The sequence below is a fragment of the Dendropsophus ebraccatus genome, chromosome 6 (assembly GCF_027789765.1).
Source record: "Dendropsophus ebraccatus isolate aDenEbr1 chromosome 6, aDenEbr1.pat, whole genome shotgun sequence".
In the NCBI taxonomy this organism is placed as follows: Eukaryota; Metazoa; Chordata; class Amphibia; order Anura; family Hylidae; genus Dendropsophus; species Dendropsophus ebraccatus.
The window spans coordinates 26,829,059-26,848,299 of NC_091459.1; the positions used below are offsets into that span (position 1 = coordinate 26,829,059).

A 19,241-nucleotide genomic window follows, 5' to 3' on the forward strand; every position below is an offset into this window, starting at 1 on the left:
AACAGTCCTTATCTTCCCAGATAGCAGAATCCTTCAAGGACTATTACACCTCCCTCTACGGCCTGCCAACCCCCTCGCCCTCCCCGGACTCCCCACCCTTCCAATCGGCAATCGCCTCATACCTGGCGGAATCGGGACTGCCGACATTATCGGAGACGGATGCCGCCGCGCTCGAATCCCCCATTACACCCTCAGAGTGGGAATGGGCTCTTAAAACGTCCCCTTCGGGCAAAGCCCCAGGTCCTGACGGGTTCACCCTGCCGTACTACAAAACCTTCGGGTCTCTCCTCCGGGACCATTTCCTGTCTGCCTTTAACTCTGTGTCCACTGGCTCCCCCCTCCCCCTGGATGCCCTCCGCGCCCATATCTCCGTCATCCCCAAAGACGGCAAAGACCCCTCATCGTGCCAAAATTACCGTCCCATCTCCCTCCTGAACCTGGATCTCAAATTCTTTTCTAAAATTTTGGCGGCTCGTCTTACCCCCCTTCTGCAAGCCATAATTCACCCTGACCAGGTAGGGTTCATGCCCATGCGGGAGGCCCGCGATAACACCATTAGAGCCATAAATATCATCCATTTAGCCAGTTCCTCTACCCTCCCTGTCATGCTTCTGTCTACAGACGCGGAGAAGGCCTTTGACCGTGTAGCCTGGCCCTTCCTTTTTGCCACACTGCGGCATGTTGGTCTTGGGCCTCACATGCTGGAGTGGATAGGCTCTTTATACTCCCAACCCTCGGCCCGGGTTTCGGTCAATGGCCTTCTATCAGCTTCCTTCCCCATCACGAATGGCACACGACAGGGCTGCCCCCTCTCCCCACTGATCTTTATCCTGACTCTGGAACCCTTCCTTAGACATGTGAGGCGTAATCCGGACGTCTCTGGGGTGCGGGTGGGGTCAGTGGAACACAGAGTTGCGGCCTACGCGGATGACCTCCTATTTTTCCTTACCCAGCCCATAGTCTCGCTCCCTAATCTGCTGTCAGAATTATCCCGCTATCAGGCCCTCTCTAACTATAAAATCAATCTCCAGAAATCTGAGGCACTCAACATATCCCTCCCTTCCGAGACAGCCTCCTCCCTCGAGTCGTCCTTCCCATTTCGTTGGACCCGTTCCTCCCTCAAGTATTTGGGGGTACAGCTCACACCTTCCACAGCTGACCTTTACAAAACAAACTTCCCACCTATGCTCCAGACGATAGAGAGGGACTTGCTTCGCTGGCACAGGGGCACCTTCTCCTGGTTTGGCCGCTGTGCAATTTTTAAAATGAACGTCCTGCCCCGCCTACTGTACCTCTTCCAGGCCCTCCCGGTCACGGTGCCCCTGTCATACTTAAGGGAACTCTCCTCACTACTTACCAAATTCATATGGGCGCACAAACAACCACGTATAGCAAAGACAGTTTTATATCGCCCCAAATCAAAGGGCGGTCTTGGACTGCCTAACATCTATCACTATTATGTCGCTTCCCACCTGGCCAGAGTGCTGGATTGGCACCGCCACTCCTCCTCGAAGTTATGGGTGGACCTGGAAAAGGCGGTCGCTCCGTTGTCTTTGCTGGCGGCTCCCTGGCTCCCAGCCTCCGCCAGTCTTGCGGGCTCCCACCCCACTATCGCCCCGACACTCCGGGTCTGTCATAAGCATCTCTCCGCTAGCTTCATGGCCCCACACCCTTCCCCTCTGTTCCCAATTCTGGACAACCCATCGTTCCGCCCGGGGATAGAAGATGCTGCCTTCCGCATGTGGTCGCGGGCTGGACGCTTTCGTGCCCAATCCTTTCTTAGGGGCACAGTTTGGCCCTCGCTCTCTGACCTTAATGCCCTCAATGACCCCACCCCTTTAGGGTTCTGGGGATCACTCCAGCTCCATCACTTCCTTCTTACCCTCCCCACGCCCTCCTGTTTTGCCCGCACACACACACCTTTCGAATCCTTGTGCCTGAGCTCTGGCCCTCTCCGACATTCTCTCTCTATCCTCTATGCCATGTTGGGCTCACCTCCCGATCAACCATCTCCCCCCTTCCTCGTGGCCTGGGAAGAAGACCTGAACACATCCTTCACCGCAGCTCAGGTTGACAGAGTGCTCAGGTCCACGCACTCCTCCTCGATCTCCTCCCGCATACAGGAGGCGGGCTATAAGCTCCTCTCCCGTTGGTACCGGGTACCTGTCCGACTGCACAGGATCTTCCCTGAAGTGTCCCCACAGTGCTGGAGGGAATGCGGCGAGGAAGGCTCCCTCCTCCATACGTTCTGGAGTTGCCCCAGATTGGAGTCTTTTTGGGAAGAGGTTTGGCGTATCGCCTCCACTTTCACTAACTACCCCCTCCCTTTCTCGCCTGCCCTTTTCCTCCTGCATGTGTCCGACATCCCTCTCAAAACTTACCGCACCTCGATCCTCCGTCATTTGATTAAAGCTGCCCGAGCCTGTATACCCGCTACGTGGCGCCAACCTGATCCCCCTAGCCTTGCACTGTGGATACGGAAAGTGGAGGACATCAAACACATGGAGGACCTGACTGCTCAACTTCATGCCCGAAACTCTAAGTTCTTCCAGACCTGGTATTACTGGGAGCTATTCACCGAGACCCCTGAATACAGGTCTCTGCTAACTAAGTGAGGAGCAGCCTGTCCCCCTTTCACCACCCCTTTCTGTACTACCCCTCTACCCACCTGCCCCCCCCCCCTTTTTTCTTTTTTTTTTCTCTCACCTCCCCTCCCCCCCCCCCCCCAATCTGTTGGTCTTCAGACCTCTTTTTGGTCGAGCGCTAGCTCACTCCCTATCCTCCATATAGGTGTGCTATGCCAAATAAGTGTACTTTGTGGGAGCCGCGTTTAGGTCTGTTTGTCCTGTATAATTGTCTATGAATACTTCAGCGCCCTGCGAGACGCCAAATGTATTGATTGCTGTATAAAAAAATTTTGAAAATGTAATAAAATTTAGAATTAAAAAAAAAAAAAAAAAAAAAATCGCCTGTACTATTGATTTTTATCGCTTTAAGGACTGAAGATGGATGGTGTGTTTTTTTACATAATCTTTTATTGCAGCAACCATTGTTATTTCATTTTCCTATTTTCCGTACATATCTGCAGGCATTCGCAACAGTTGTAAACGCGGATGATGACAGTGATTCAGATTCCCTGAAGCAAGTAGATGAAATGACTCAGTATCCTTTATATTTGTCCGTGTAAAGTAAAGAGAATGTGCGAGTGGCAGCTGAACATTTGGAAGCACTGCACATGCAAAGGCTTGTCCTGTGCTCACTATTTGGATGCAGTTCTATGGTGGCACATTAATAACTCAGACATACTCCATTCTAAATTCTCTTTGTCGCAGATCATATGTCACTTGTAAAAGATTACAGATAGTCTTGGCTGAACAAGCAGCATGTATTATTTCTCTCAATTCAGCTCGTAAGCCGTACAAGTATAAGGTAAGGCCAAAATCTCCTGCTGGTATCCCACTTATATGGTTCAGTTCCAGGTCTGTTGAACAGGAGATTTATCCCACTGAATTTAAAGAGAATGTGCCATCAGAAAATCACTTATTGTTTAAATAATGTTTTTATATGATTATAGTTTTTTAAGAATTTTTGGTGACATTTTCTCTAATTTTCCATTTTTCTATCTATATTATAAAATAATCCTGAAATCTTGCAGTTTTCATTCCCACCGCTCGGTCTAAAACTAAGCTTAGACTTCCTACTGTGTCTTTGGTGAGTAGATTGAGGAGACAATAGAAGTTCCTTGTGGAATGACCTTTTCAAAGGTCACAGAGCACGCTTAGTAATGCTTTACATTTATCTCAAGGGGATAAAGTCTGTCTATTGTTGTCTATGTCCATGAGGCTTGCTGTAAAGCAGGGATGGGGAACCTCTGGCCCTCCAGCTGTTGCAAAACTACAATTCCCGTCATGCCAAAGCAGGGAATTGTTGTTTTGCAACAGCTAGAGGGACGAAGGTTCCCCATCCCTGATGTAAAGCATGTCACTAAATGCCAGCAATCTGGCAGCCTCTATAAAAATGTAAAAAAAAAAAAATGGGGGAAAAAAAAGTAAAGTCAGAATATTTAAACACACTCCCTTTAAGAGATTAGTAGTAATTAATTTTCAGAAAGTGCCTCTGCAGACTGCTATTGTGATCAACTGATTCCTGCAGGATCTACTCCCAAGGCCTCCAGCAGACACAGCGACACACACTTACCTGAAACATAACATTAGTTGGTGATACGGGTGTTGCCTGTCCGCACGACCGCAGACCGCATGCTACCAACTCATGCACAATTGTATAGGAATTACACTAAAGGGGCCCATACACATTGCATTGACGATTTCAACCAAAACAGAATGGTTTGTCGGCTAAAATTTATCAACAGATGGCCGTTTTAGCCATCCAATGATAGGCCGTTGTCGTCTAAACAGAACTTGGCCGTGTTCGAAATTTTTGCACGATAGATCATTCATTCAGGAAAGGCTATTCTCAGAATGTTCCTAGAATATTGTCATAATGTTCCAGGAAAGATTGCTTGCTCTTCACCCAGTGTCATTGATCATGTATGGCCAATATGAACCAATTTAACGGCCAATATGGACTAAAATGTGTAAGGCTGTGTCTATTAAAAGGACCGGCAACCTCCTTTCATCCAATATGTATGGCCACCGTTAAAGAAAAATTAAAGAATAATTTAATGCACATCACTCTTTTTAAACCTGATAAATAGATAATCTTTATTAAGATTTGCCGTGTCAGCGCAAAAGCTGCCCATTGTTATTGGCTGTCTACTCTGGTTGAAAGCAGACAGCTCCATGGTTAACATACAGAAGAAAAAGTCAGTTGACCGTAACCATATCTATCCGCAGAGATGAGTCCAAAAAGATATACAAGAATACCAACATTCTATAAAGGCGACCCATTCCAGCAGTATTTTGCTGAACAAAACAAAAGATCATTGGCAATAATAAAATACTATGCCCCAAGAAATCACTACATGTAGGAAAGAGAAAGAGAAAAGGAGAACACAGACAAAAAAACAAGGTGCAACAGCAACCCACAGGTGCAAGGGCTTACCGTATATATTCCTCCCAGCGTACACAAGGTAAACACCTGTTCTGTAGATATTAAAAAGTGAGGATCTAAGCAAACTATTTGATCAAACAGAGTGTACCATGTCACCAACGTTAAGGTGTCCTCAGAGACATGGTCCCTACTCTAGCATTTTCACACTAGCAATGGCTAGTGTGACAAGACAGGCTCAGACAAGACAAGAGGTACAGGTAAGATCAGGAAGGAGGAAAGCTTCACTTACATGACTCCTAGCTCATACCAAGGAAAATAAAGTCTATGACCCATGGCATGAGAGCCAAACAGCAAGGTCTCCTGAGCTACTAAAACTGTCCCAAGAGAACCAAGTTTTAGTAAACATAGATCTCAGACACTGGTAATAATAAAAAAGGAGGCAATCAAGAATGTCCCCAACAGAAGGAGGTGAAGTAGTAGAACAGACCTTATCATAAAGGGCAAAGATTACTTTCCAAAATCCCCTGTCAGGACCACCAAGTGTGTTCCAGACTGAAGAGGAAAAGGAAAATATCCAGCACGATGTACATAAAAAATTGGTTCTTTATTAGGCTGGGTTCACACTGCGTTTTTGCAATCCATTTTTTGCAAAAAACGGATGCATTTGTGTGCATCCATTTTCATCCGTTTTTCCATTTACTTCCATTGAAAAAAAAACAAAACGATCCTTTTTTTTTTGACAGACACAAAAACGTAGCTGACACTACTTTTGTGTCCGTTAAAAAAAAAGGATCCATTTTTTTTTTTACAATGGAAGTAAATGGAAAAACGGATGAAAATGGATGCACACAAATGCATCCGTTCTTTCATCCATTTCTCATCAGTTTTTTGCAAAAAACTGATGAAAAAAACGGATTGCAAAAACTCAGTGTGAACCTAGCCTTAAAGTTGGATCCATAAAATTACATATAGTAGGTAGAAAAAAAATCTAAATACTAGATGCGTTTCAGCCTTCTGCCTTTGTCAATGCTGTGACAAAGGCTGAAGCGCGTCTAGCGTGTTTGATTTTTTTCCTACCTACTATATGCAATTTTTTGGATTCAACTTTAATAAAGAACCAATTTTTTATGTACATCTTGCTGAATATTTTTCTTTTTCTCTTCTATTTGGCAACCTGAAGGTCTCCAAGTTTTTCCTTTGCACGTCCAGGATGAACGTTTTTGTTTAAGGTATGCTACACAGAACAGTGTCGGGCATAATTATGGTTTGCAGCAAATCTCCTTTCTTGATTTTGTGTTCCCGACTCCCCTCTCCACACCACATCTCCATCAACATGAGTCAACAGAGGAAAACATCTCGTGCTATCGCTCCAGATAATAATACCAACGAGAGAGATTTTTATAATTCTTTTCCTGAGCATAGCTAGAGAGGGGATTCTTATGGACAAGCCGAAACACAGTTCCCTATTCATCCTGAGTCAGAGTCCTTCCCAGAACTAGTTCCTACGTAGGCACATATTCCTTATCCCTGGAATTTAAAAAGAAACCATAGAGCAGAGAATGTTCAGGTGGTTCAGTAGCAATACATTGACAGCTCCGCTTTATAATATCTATATGTTTCCAAATGGGAAAACACTTCAAGGCTATGTTGAAAATGATGTCCGTTGTTGTTGGACGGCCGTCATTTCAGTGTTGTGTGAGCTGTTTTTAAAGTGTTTTTCTTGTAGGAAACTTTTAATGTGTCTCAGACACGTTTCAAAAGATCTTAGTCTTCAGACCTACATGATCTAACCAGGAAAAGCAGATGACCGAGTGCTTTTATTTCCTGAATCCCAGTTGTCTTTGTGTTGCTGCACAACATGAGCTTCATAGACTTACAAGGATTGCATTCAGCCATGCACTTCCACTGGCTATATCTGGATATCAGTGGGAGTCCTAACACTCAGACCCTGACCACAGACACTATGCACAACATCACCACTTATCCCTCGCCTGGCTGGCAAACTGAGCAGAAGGCATACAGTGTATTCCTCCTGCTCAGAATCTTGGGAGCACAATTTTTCTGCTCTTTAGTAAAAATCCCTTTAGAGTGGGGATTCCTCTCATTATGATGGGAATCCCTGCTCCTGTACAGTAAGGAGCCGTGCACAATGCAGTACTACTTGCTGTTAGAGATAGTCAAACATCAGGAATTTTCAGGTTCGAACTCCAATGTTTATCTTTTGATTCCCGATGCCTTCCCATTCTGTGGGGAAGGTGGAGACAGCGCAAGTACCGCCTGGAAAACTGTGATACAGCCTAGGTAATAGGATGTATTCCTGTTTTCCAGGCGGTACTCTGGCTGTTTCCACCTTCCCCACTGAACGGGAAGGCATCAGGAATCAAAAGATGAAGGTTTGAGTTCGATCAAACCTGAAAATTCCTGATGTTCGATCATGTCTACTTACTGTATGTCCAGAGGAAGTAAGTGGTAATGCTATAGCATCACCACTTAACTCTACACTCTGTAGGGTGGGCGCTCTACACCTGACCAATGGAGTGTAAAAAACAATTAAACATCTTTACACTATTCACTATGGGAAAACTCACTTTTTGAACTGCACAGTTCTGGAATGGCCTTCCAGAACAGACTGTGTTCGAGAACAGATATGAGTGTACATCTGTTTCTCTGTAGCTTCTATTTCTGTAAACTTATTAAGAGGTTGGTCATACAGAAGATAATATCCTTAACTGGCTTCTTAGTGCACGTTTTATTCGAGCGGTTTCTGAGCTGGAGCTCCTTGGATTTGTAAAGCCTACAAAGCAGAAGACGGACCATGTGGCAAGGCTGACCTGGGGCGGATGTTGAGTTCATTGTGAAAAAACTTTGAGCTGAACTTTCTTTTTTTATGTTTATATTGTAATACATTCAGGAATTTGTACAAATTATATTCCCATATGTTCATGAGTTGCAAATAAAATCTGACTAAGCTGGGTTCACAACTTTATTTACAACTTCCATTTGTCTAGTACACTCGGGCACCAGAAAAAATGGAAATGAACACATCCCATTAATTTCAGACACAGAAGGTCTCAGTTTTCCACCTGTTCAGCTATATTGCATTTATGGTCTGTGTGTGTGTGTATATATATATATATATATATATATATATATATATATTATAATCACATCAGAGTGCTTGTCCTTCAAGGCCCTGGATCCACAGGCCCTCCAATACCAGCTAATAGATTCCAGACGGCACTTCAAAAGTGAATCTCTTTTATTCTACACAGCAACATTTTGGTTGTCACTCCTTTAGGCTATTTTCACACACACAGTATCTTGCTCAGTTTTTTGGTGACAAAAAGACTGACGGAAATACTATATGTGAACATAGCCTTAAAGGGAATGTGTCATCAGAAAATGACATGTTTAAATTATGTTTTTATGTTAAACATATTTTTTAAGAAATTTTGGTGACATTTTCCCTAATTTTCCATTTTACTATCTATATTATAAAATAATCTTGCAATGTTGCAGTTTTCATTCTCACCACTAGGGCTAAAACTAAGCTAAGACTTCTTATTGTGTCTGTGGTGATAAGAGGAGGCTGCAGTAAAGTTATCTGTACAGCATTGCAGCAACATGTGACACCAGTAGTTAGAGGAGAAAATAGCAGCTCCCTGTAGAATGACCTCTTCAAAGGTCACAGAGCACGCTCAGTAATGTTTTATATTCATTCCATGGGGAGAGACTCTCTATTGTAGTCTATGTCCATGAGGCTTGCTGTAAGGCATGTCACTTAATGCTGGTAAGTACAGCCCAGGCTAACGGCAGCCCCCATAACAAAAGTGAAATAAAAAAAAAAAGTTATAGTCAGAAAATAGAAACAGATTAGAATAAAGGAACAATTTTTGTATCTGACAGTAATCAGTAAAAGAAAATTAACTGACACATAGACATAGTACAGTAACACAGCAATGATGCAAATATGCAAAACAATCATAAAATGATTACAAATAATCAGTGTCATACAAAACTTCAGTGTATCCACAAAGGAATAATCAGAAGCAAATAGTGGGTCAGCTTAATTCATGTGTAAAGGTCAGTGGTCAGAAGTTTCCCAGGTCTGGATCCAGCTTTTCCCAGCACCCGGGGAGGAATAGCAGTCAGTTAAAAGACAAGTGGCTGATGAGTGGATTTCAGAGATGATAAAACGATTCCCTTTGTTATTAGTAGTACCTGTGGTTTAACGTGTCACTGTCGTGAAATTATTATTATTATTTTTTTTTTTTTTGCAGAAATCAATAGTCCAGGCAATTTTAAGAAACTTTGTAATTGGGTTTATTAGCTGAAAATGAATTTTAATCATGAGAAAGCAGTTTGAAGCTCTCCCCCCTGTCTTCATTGTTCTCCTATGGAGAGAGCTAAATAAAAGATTTAATCTACGAATACATCACCCTCTATCTCCTCTGACAGTCAGCACTGACCTCTGAATACTGCCTCTAATCCTTTGTTCTCACCTTTCTGCTGTCTCCCCCCTCCCCTCTCCCTAGAACAGACAGAGTATGTCTGATGCAACAAGTCACAATTTCCTGATTTTTTGCAGTGAATGGAAAAGAGGAAGGAGGGGGGGGGGACCTGGGAAAAGTTTTTTTTGAATGCAGATAATGACATATTTGGCTAATAAACCTAATGACAAAGTTTCTTAAAATCGCCTGGACTATTGATTTCTGCAAAAAAATAAATAAATACGACAGTGACTCTTTAACCTCTTAAGGACCCATGACGTACCGGTACGCGGGTCCTTTAAGAGGGCGCCGCGGACCGGCCGCATGTGATCGGGAGAGATGGCCTGCAGAAATACACTGCAGGCCATCTCTCCCTGTCGGCATGGGGGGTTGTTAACCCCCCCCCCCCCCCCTTGCCGACGATCGCCACTATTGGCTTATCAGTTTAGATCAGCCAATAGCGGCGATCGGAACCTTTCCGGGCCGTTCACAGCAATCAAAGTCCCCAAAAGTTATTAATACCTGCTCCGGACCTCTCAGCTAGGTAGCTGAGGGGTCCAGAGCAGGTATTTGTACATTACTCACCTGTCCCGGGGTCCTGATCGGCGTCTTCCGGGTTCGCGGCGTCCTCGTCTTCTGGTCGGGTCTTCGGCTCCTTCCGTGACGTCCCGCCCGGCTTTTTTTTCCGGCTCCAGCGTCGTCTTTTTTCGGATCTTGCGCTCTGCTGCCCTCTAGCGGCTGATAAGTATAATACACTTATCAGCAGCTATAGGGATGTTCAGTATGTAATAAAGGGTTTTTTTTTTTTTCTATCCAAATTTTTTTTTTCTATTTTCCGCACCCTATCGCCGCTGAGTGTTGATCAGCATCGCACGAAAGTGCGCTGTTAATCAGCAACTCCTCCTTTTTGGCGTAGGGTGTTTTTTTTTCTATATCCGACTGCCACGGTCTGCTGATAAGTGCCGCACATAAGTGCGGCATTTATCAGCAACACCATTTTTGGCTTAGGTTTTTTTTTTTTATACTTACTGTAAAAATACACGTAAAAAACACTACATTACACCACACTACATTGAATAAAGTTTGACACTACACCACTACATACCCCATATACCAATCCCTATATAAAAGTGGCCCCCAGGGTGTTTTCGGCGTCAGAGGGATACGTTATTATTGCCTCCGACACCGAAACAGCCAGTGAGGATGAATGGGGGGATCCTTCTTTCCCCCATTCATCCTCATCATCCTCATCCTCCAGTGACGTGTCTGGGGGTAGCGTAGCGTACGCTGCCTCCCAGACATGTCTTTTCCGCCAGTACCGTCCCAATAAGAGATGACTGTATGGCGTCTACAAACTCTGAGAGAACCTCAGGGTACACTTACAGATTTAGGGTACGTGCACACTGCGGAATGGCGAAGGATAACCCTTTGTGCATTCCGCAGCTGGCACCCGCCGGCGGACTTATGCAGGCGAATGTCTCCACCCGTGTTATAGACTCCATGTTATGCACGGGCGGATTCCATCGTCCGTCCAAAGAATGAATACGTTGGACGGAGAGCGGAATCCGCCCGTGCATAGAACGGAGTCTATGACGGACGGAGACGCGCGCCCGCATCAGTCTGCCGGTGGGTGCCAGCTGCGGAATGCACAAAGGGTTATCCTTCGCCATTCCGCAGTGTGCACGTACCCTTAGAGTGTATGAAGGAAGGGACAGCCGAATCCAGCCCCCACAATGCCCCCCCATCCTCCGAGATAGTGGGAAGATCGTTCGGGAACTGATCTTCCCACTGCTGGATAAAGGTCACCACCACCTGGATGGGGATAACTTTTATACCAGCACCCCCTCTTCCGGTCCCTCACTGCCCGAGCTACTGTAGCTTGCGGCACGATCCGAAAATATCAGAAGCAGTACTAGAACCCTAATATTTAGCAGCCATGGAGCGGACCCAGCGCTTCTGGATATGAAGGACCCCGTATCGCACCAGGGCAACATTTTCCAGGTGACGTCCCCACACTGGAAAACAGGAGACCCCAGAAGAAGTGCAGAGTGTGGCGTAACAGGGGGATCAGGAAGGACACCATTTTCCAGTGTGACACCTGTCCTGATCACCCCGGCCTCTGCATACTGGATCGCTTCAAGGCGCACCACACGTCACTGGGGTTCTACATTATCTAAATTTTGTCCCTTATTCCTATTTCAGGGGTCACGTTGATCCAGGGATTATTCTGATCGCCATTATCGAGTCGGGAAGGAATTTTTTCCCTATGATGAGGCTACTGTCGTCTGCCTTACGAGGGTTTTTTGCCTTCCTCTGGATCAACACAGGTTGAATTTGATGGACATCTGTCGTTTTCAACCTTATAAACTAATAATTGGCCTAATACCCCCAAATAAATTAGAATTGTCCCTTTTCCCCAGCTAAGTAGGTATGGCCGCCATTCCCATTAGAGGATGCCATGAAGCAATTACAAACCCTCTGTGCTGCCAGGGCAGTAGAAACCCCCCACAAGTGACCCCATTCTAGAAACTACACCCCATAAGGAATCTAACAAGGGGGGCAGCGGGTATATGGCCCCCTGGTGACGGCCACATTTGGGACGTGAAAATGAAAAAAATGGTATTTTTTATTTTCACGGCACATGTTCTACACATGTGCCCGTCACCAGTGGGGTCCATATGCTCACTGCACCCCTCGTTAGATTCCTTATGGGGTGTTATTTCCAGAATGGGGTCACTTGTGGGGGGTTTCTACTGTCCTGGCAGCACAGGAGCTTTGTAATTGCGACATGGCCTCCATCCTCCATTCCAGCCTCTAAATGGCGCTCTGTCCCTTTGGTAGCTTGCCCTGTGCCCATATGGCACATTATGTCCACATGTGGGGTATTTTCGTACTCAGGGGAAATTACCCTACACGTTTTCCGTTTATTTTCTTTTTAAACCCCTTGTGGAAATGAAAAAAAAATCAAGGCTAGACCAACATTTTGTGTAATTTTTTTTTTAATTTTTACTCTAAATCATTGATCTTGTCATGATTTTTTCATTTTCGCAAGGGGCTAAAAGATAAAAAAAGTACGGAAATACCCCACATGTGGACATAAATCGCCATGCGGGTGCAGGGTAAGCCTCCGAAGGGAAGGAGCGCCATTTGGTTTTTTGAGGCTGGAATGGATTTCGAGGGGCCATGTTGCATTTAAAAGGCCCCTGTGTTGCCAAGACAGTTGAAACCCCCCACAAATGACCCCATTATGGAAACTACACCCCTCAGGGAATGTAGCAAGGGGTGTAGTGAGCATATGGACCCCACTGGCGACGGGCACAAATGTGGAACAATGTGGCGTGAAAATGAAATATTACATTTTTTACACAATAATGTTGGTCTAGCCTTGAATTTACCATTTTCACAAGGGGTTAAAAGAGAAAAAAACACACAAAATGTGTAGAGCAATTTCCCCTGAGTCCGTAAATACCCCACATGTGGACATAAAGCACCATGTGGGCGCAGGGCAAGCCTCCGAAGGGAAGGAGCGCCATTTGGATTTTGGAGGTTGGATTTGGCTAGAATGGATGATGAACGCCATGTCGCATTTACAGAGCCCTCGTGCTGCCAAAACACTGGAACCCCCCGAAAGTGACCCCATTCTGAAAACTACACCCCTCAAGGAATCTAACAAGGGATGCAATGAGGATATGGACCCCTTGATGACGGGCACATTTGTGGCGTGAAAGTGAAAAAATGAAATTTTTCACTTTCACGTCACATTGTTTCACATTTGTGCCCGTCACCAGTGGGGTCCATATGCTCACTGCCCCCCTTGTTAGATTCCTTGAGGGGTGTAGTTTCCAGAATGGGGTCACTTGTGGGGGGTTTCCAGTGTTTTGGCAGCACGAGGGCTTTGTAAATGCGACATGGCCCTTGAAATCCATTCCAGTGAAATACAGCTTCCAAAAGCCAATTGGCGCTCCTTCCCTTTGGAGGCTCGTCCTGCGCCCGCTTGGCACTTTATGTCCACATGTGGGGTATTTCCGTACTCGGGAGAAACTGCGCTACATGTTTTGTGTTTTTTTTTTCCTTTTATCCCTTTGTGAAAATGAAAAATTGAAGGCTAGAACAACGTTTTAGTGTAAAAAATACTTTTGTCTTTTTTCACGCCACATTGTTCGGAAAATCTGTGAAGCACCTGTGGGGTCCAAATGCTCACCGCACCCCTTGTTACATTCCTTGAGGGGTGCAGTTTTCTAAATGGTGTCCCTTTAGGGGTGTTTTTTAGGTTTTGGCACCCCAGAGCCTCTGCCAACCTGAAGTGGTACAGTCAGAAATGACCAAATATAACGGAGCCATTGAAATTCACTAGGCACTCCTTTATATCTGAGGCTTGTGGTTGCGTCAAATAGGCAATAGGGCCACATATGGGGTATTTCTATAAACTGCAGAAACGGGGCAATAAATATTGGGGTGCATTTCTCTGGTAATAGGTTTATAATTATGAAAAATATTGAATTACAATAAAATCTCTGCACAGAAAATTAAAATTTTCAAATTCCTTACACACTTAGCTTTTATTTCTGTGACTCCCCCAAAGGGTTAAAAAACTTTCTGGATATGCTTTTGCAGAGTTTCGGGGGTGCAGTTTCTGAAATGGGGTGCTTTGTGGGGCTTTCTAACACACAGTCCCCTCAAATACACTTTAAACCTGAACAGGTCCCTAAAAATATCTGATTTTGAAATTTTACAGAAAATTTGGAAATTTGCTGCTAATGTTTTACGCTTTCTATTGTCTAAAAAAAATGAAAGATCGTTTAATAAATGCTGCCACCATAAAGTAGACATGTTGCTAATGCTATTTAATATATAATTTATGTGGTATAACCACTTTCTGTATAAGCAGAAAAGTTTTAAAGTTGGAAAAATGCATTTCACAATTTTTCACGCTATTTTGGTTTTTTTCATAAAGATTCGTTATAAGTATCGACTCCAATTTACCAGAAATGTGAAGTACAATATGTCACGAGAAAACAATCTCAGAATCAGCCGGATAGGTAAAAGCATCCCGAAGTTATTAATGAATAAAGTGACACAGGTCATATTCATAAAATTTGCTCCGGTCCTTAAGGCCATTTCAGGCCCGGTCTTAAGGGGTTAAGAGTAATTTGGATTGAGAACATGTTGCTAGCTCACAGAGCTCACAGTTTTTCAAAATTGTAACTTGGGTTAAGAGCATCGCTTTGGTTTAAGAGCTTCCTGTACTGGATGGGAGGGGGAGTGGGGGAGGGCCATGGTCTGCATAGCAGGGTCTACAGCACTGTACTGTGACCCAGGAAGTCTCCCTCACCTTCCAAATCATAGCAGATCCACTTCAGGCTGGGGCTTGTATCAGGGGACAGGACTGTGGGGGTCATCTCTCCACAGCTGTAACCCCTCTCTCCCCGTTCCTGCTATAATCTGCCTGCACTCACACTCCTCTATAGAAAAGTTTCTCTCACAGTCCTCCTGCACAGCTCAGACAGGCCACTCTGAAGCTGCAGCGCACGGGACCTGGGAAGAAGCAGACCGCAAGCAAGAGGAGCCATTGAGCATGGACAGGTAATATATACAGTTTAAGACAGGGCTGGAAGGACATCGGTATCCATGTCCATGCAGTCCTCGTTAAACGATTATCAGGCTGTATAATAGGCCCCATAAACATTTACAGTTATTATCGGCCCCCATCTGCCCGTGTAATAGTACCCTAAGAATACTATCCTGTGCCTGCTGCTCCCAGTCCTGTTAAAGGGGTTAGCCAGCGCTACAAAAAATGGCCACTGTTGTCTCCAGTTCAGGTGCAGTTTAGCTCCATTTACTTCAATGGAACTGAGTTTCAAAACCACACCCAATCTGGAGACAACAGCAGTGTTTTTGTAGCGCTGGATAACCCCTTTAATAACTATAGTTACTCCTAACAAAACAGTGCCCCACCCAGTGATCATGCTCTGTAGTGGTGATAACACAATTGTGTCTCTAGACACTACCACACACACAGCGCTCTCTTCAGTGAATACTGACAACTTTTTTTTGTGCAAAAAGACATTAGTTTACATGATGACTTCTACTTAAAGAGGTTTACGTTAAACTAACTTGCCCCCTATCCACAGGAAAAGGGACAAGTAATAGATCTCGGGGGTCCAACCTCCATATTCCCCGGTGATCTCCAGGTCAGCCCCCAGCTTTTTTTTTTTTTTTAAATCCGCTGCAGTTATGTCACGTGAGCCACGGCACTATTTGTTCCTATGGAGCCGGCGAAAAGAGTTGAGTACAGCGCCTCCATAGGGAATAAATAGAGCTGTACCCGTGGCTGTATTCAAAATAAAGGAGCCGATCTGGAGATTACCGGGGATATGGGGGTCAGACCCCTGTGATCTCTTGCTTGTCCCCTATCCTGACAAGTTGGTTTAGGATGGAAAACATTTAAGTTGGGACTGAATTGTTATCAATTTTAAGGAAATTATTATCTATGGTGTCCTAAAGGAACCCTATATCATCAAGGGTGAGGGGGCCTTAGTAGAAACAATAGGCACAATCATCAGAGCCCTTTCCCAAGTCATAGAACCCTGCCATAGAGGCAGGGCTGTGGAGTTGGTCAGCCGCAGCTGGTGTAAAGTAGACCTGGCTCAGCTGCTTCTTCCTAATGTCCTACATGATCCTGGGGCGACTACTGAGGGAATAAGGCAAAGATATAAAGCAGCTTCTCCAGTATGTGCAGTGGACGCAGCCAGTCTCCAGCCTCCACGTCCTGGAGAATTCAGAACTAGACTGATACGGTGGTCTTTCCTGCTGACAGTCTTGTATGTTTCTAACTAAATATTCACCATACTCAAAGAAAAAAATGCTAACGCCAGAGGTCAGACATAGGCCCAGATTTATCAGCTCTCTGTTCGTCCTCCTGAATCATTACAACCCCATAAGAACTACCCACTCAGCCAATCAGTGACTGCAGCTGTGCCCCGCCTCACTCACCGATTGGCTGAGTGGGGCCATGACATCACAGGATCACAAATCTGGTTGGGGGCCATGAGCCGTGACACTGCACTGTGGGGGCATGGGGAAGGGTAAATAGGAGTTATGATCCCACCACTCTGTCCCCCTGGATTTTCAGTTGCCTAGAATACCCCTTTAGTTTCTGCCAAACAACATTCTCCCAGAGAGAAAATACCACATTGAGGACAGAGGTTACTGCTACACTACTTATCTTCTCTATATTACACAGGATATCTTCATATTACACTGCTGCTCATATATATTCATCCAGCATCCAGGAAGAGACCAGCACAGATCTCCCCCCACACAATGGACTCTTCCAGCTTAGAAACAAACTGCCAAATAGTGATCGACAACTTTTCCCCGACCCCCCTTATGTAATAGGACCAGTGCTCTATTACTGATCTATGGAGTAAACAATGTATGCGAGAGGGTTTTCCTTACCAACATGAACACATTTTCACATCCACTACTTTCATCCCTCTTGCAGAAGGAAACCGCCCATTGAAGTCTAGAAAGAATTAAATTACGGGTAGCTTCTCACACACCGTATCGCTACGGATTTTCTGCTGCAGATCCGCAGCAGATTTGACCTTAATAACTACTCAGTATCAAATCTGCTGCGGATCCGGGGTGTGTGAGGGCACCCCTACAGGTGTATTGTTTCCACACAGTATTTTTCAACCAAAACCAGGTATGGATATAAAAGACAGAAAAAGGCTACGTTCACACACATTTAACAACAATCTCTAACTAAATCTGCTATATGCACCCAGTGTAGGGTAACATAGCAGCGACTGTAGGTTGGCTAAATCAGCCATAAGGAGCTGCTATGTAGTAAGGCTAAGATTGCAAAGGGTTTGTATTTTATTTTTTTTACCAAAAACTGGATTTCATCCCAGGTATGTGAGGAAAAACCGTGTCAATGAACCTTTAAAAGGGAGCATACAACAGATTTTTTTTTCTATAATCTTTACTAAAGACTAGAACAGTTGTCAGCATATTCACTGACCTTTATTAAAAAGGGAATGTGTCCTCAGACTTGTATTCTGACTTCCCTACACAGGTGTAATGGGTAAGATTTAGCAGTCTTTATACCTTATTTTATATTATATACATCATGGTGCTTGTTCAAGTAAAAAGCGATCTTTTATCAACTGCAGATTGTGCCAAGTGGGCGGGACTTAGTGGCAAGTGTCACATAGCCCTGCCCACAGCACCGCTGTTTGCCCCGCCCCTCCATGATGTCACTGCCACATAGGCCCTTCTTGACACTCTAGATTGGTATGGGCTGACCTAGGCAGGGTGGGGCCTAGACCTTTAGGCCAGCCTGTTCCAATAGTAGGCAAGGGGGCAGGGCCTATGTGCTTATGACATGGAGGGGTAGGGCCAACGGTGGTGCTGTTACCAAGAAGCCCCGCCCAGTTAGCACAATCTGCAGTTTTACTTGAACAAGCACCATGACGTATGATATAAAATAGGGTATGAAAACTGCAAAATTTACCTTTTACACCTGCGTAGAGAAGTCACAATGCAAAAAAAGGTGACAGGGTCACTTTAAATGTTTTTATGTTAAACATATTTAAGAATTTTTGGTGAAATTCTCCCATTTTCCTAACTGTATTATAAAAATCCGAAACGCTTGCCGTTTTCATTCTCAGTGAAAGTGATCTGTACAGCATTGCAGTGATATGTGAAGCCAGTAGACAAGAGGAGACAATCGGGGCCGCAGAGCGTGCTCAGTAATGTTTCACATTCATCTCAAGGGGGCAGACTATTGTCTATATCCATGAGTCTTGCTGTAAAGCAGGTCACTAAATGCTGTTAAAGGGGTTATCCAGCACTACAAACATGGCCACTTTCTTTCAGGGACAACCCGACTCTGGTCTCCAGTTCAGGTGACTCTTTGTAGCACTGGTCAACCCCGGCGATATTGCAGCCCCATAATGTACAAAATGAAAAAAAAAAAAAAATTTACAGTCAGAAAACAGATCAGAATAATTTTTTTGTATCCAATTATTATAATAGAAGAAAATTTAGGTGACACATGCCCTTTAAGTGTAAACCCCTGCATTACCCCTTCTATGGCCACTGTAAAAGAAATCCCTTCCTTTCCCCTGCATCAAAACACCATATAAATGTTGTAGGTGCAGAAAAAAACTGGAGGAATAATATTTTTCTTGGAGTAAAAACCCTCTGTCATCTGGACAATATGTGACACTCATGCTGAATAAAAGGTAAGACATAATAGGTTAAATGTTTATGTATAGCGCAGTGCAAAATCCTCAAATATCTGACAATATAACGGGAAAGTGACCCTTCTGTGTAACAGGACACACAACCTTATATTTGAAGAGAGACCATGAAACTATGCAGGATGTTGACTTTGTTAGAACACCCTAAGGTCTCAGATTTTTCAATTTCAAGGAAGTTTTCAAGTTTTTTTTTTTTTTATACTACACATACCAGAAATGATAAACCAAAAGAATGCAATTGTGCACACTAACATCTTCTGCCAGTTCAGGAAACAGCTTGCCCCTGCCATTTCAAAAAGTTATATAGATTTGCAATTTACTTTTTAAAAATCTCGTCTTCCAGTACTTATCAGCTGCTGTATGTCCTGCATGAAGTGTTGTTTTATTTACGTTCAGGCACAGTGCTCTCTGCTGACATCTCTGGCCGAGACAGGAATTGTCCTGGGCAGGAAAGGTTTTCTATATGCATTTG

The 19,241-nt window shown here is 44.4% G+C and overlaps 1 protein-coding gene across 2 annotated transcripts in view; it reads left to right on the plus strand.

Annotated features, from left to right (window-relative positions):
* ORC3 (origin recognition complex subunit 3) overlaps positions 1-7,983 on the plus strand; it is a 53,828-nt gene extending 45,845 nt beyond the window's left edge. For both annotated transcript variants that reach the window (XM_069973555.1, XM_069973556.1), the window contains 2 exons: positions 3,089-3,162; positions 7,752-7,983. In XM_069973555.1, the coding sequence (XP_069829656.1) occupies positions 3,089-3,162; positions 7,752-7,857 (180 nt within the window). In that variant the 3' untranslated portion in view covers positions 7,858-7,983. The remainder of the gene's footprint in view (positions 1-3,088; positions 3,163-7,751) is intronic.
* Positions 7,984-19,241: the final 11,258 nt, after the last annotated feature.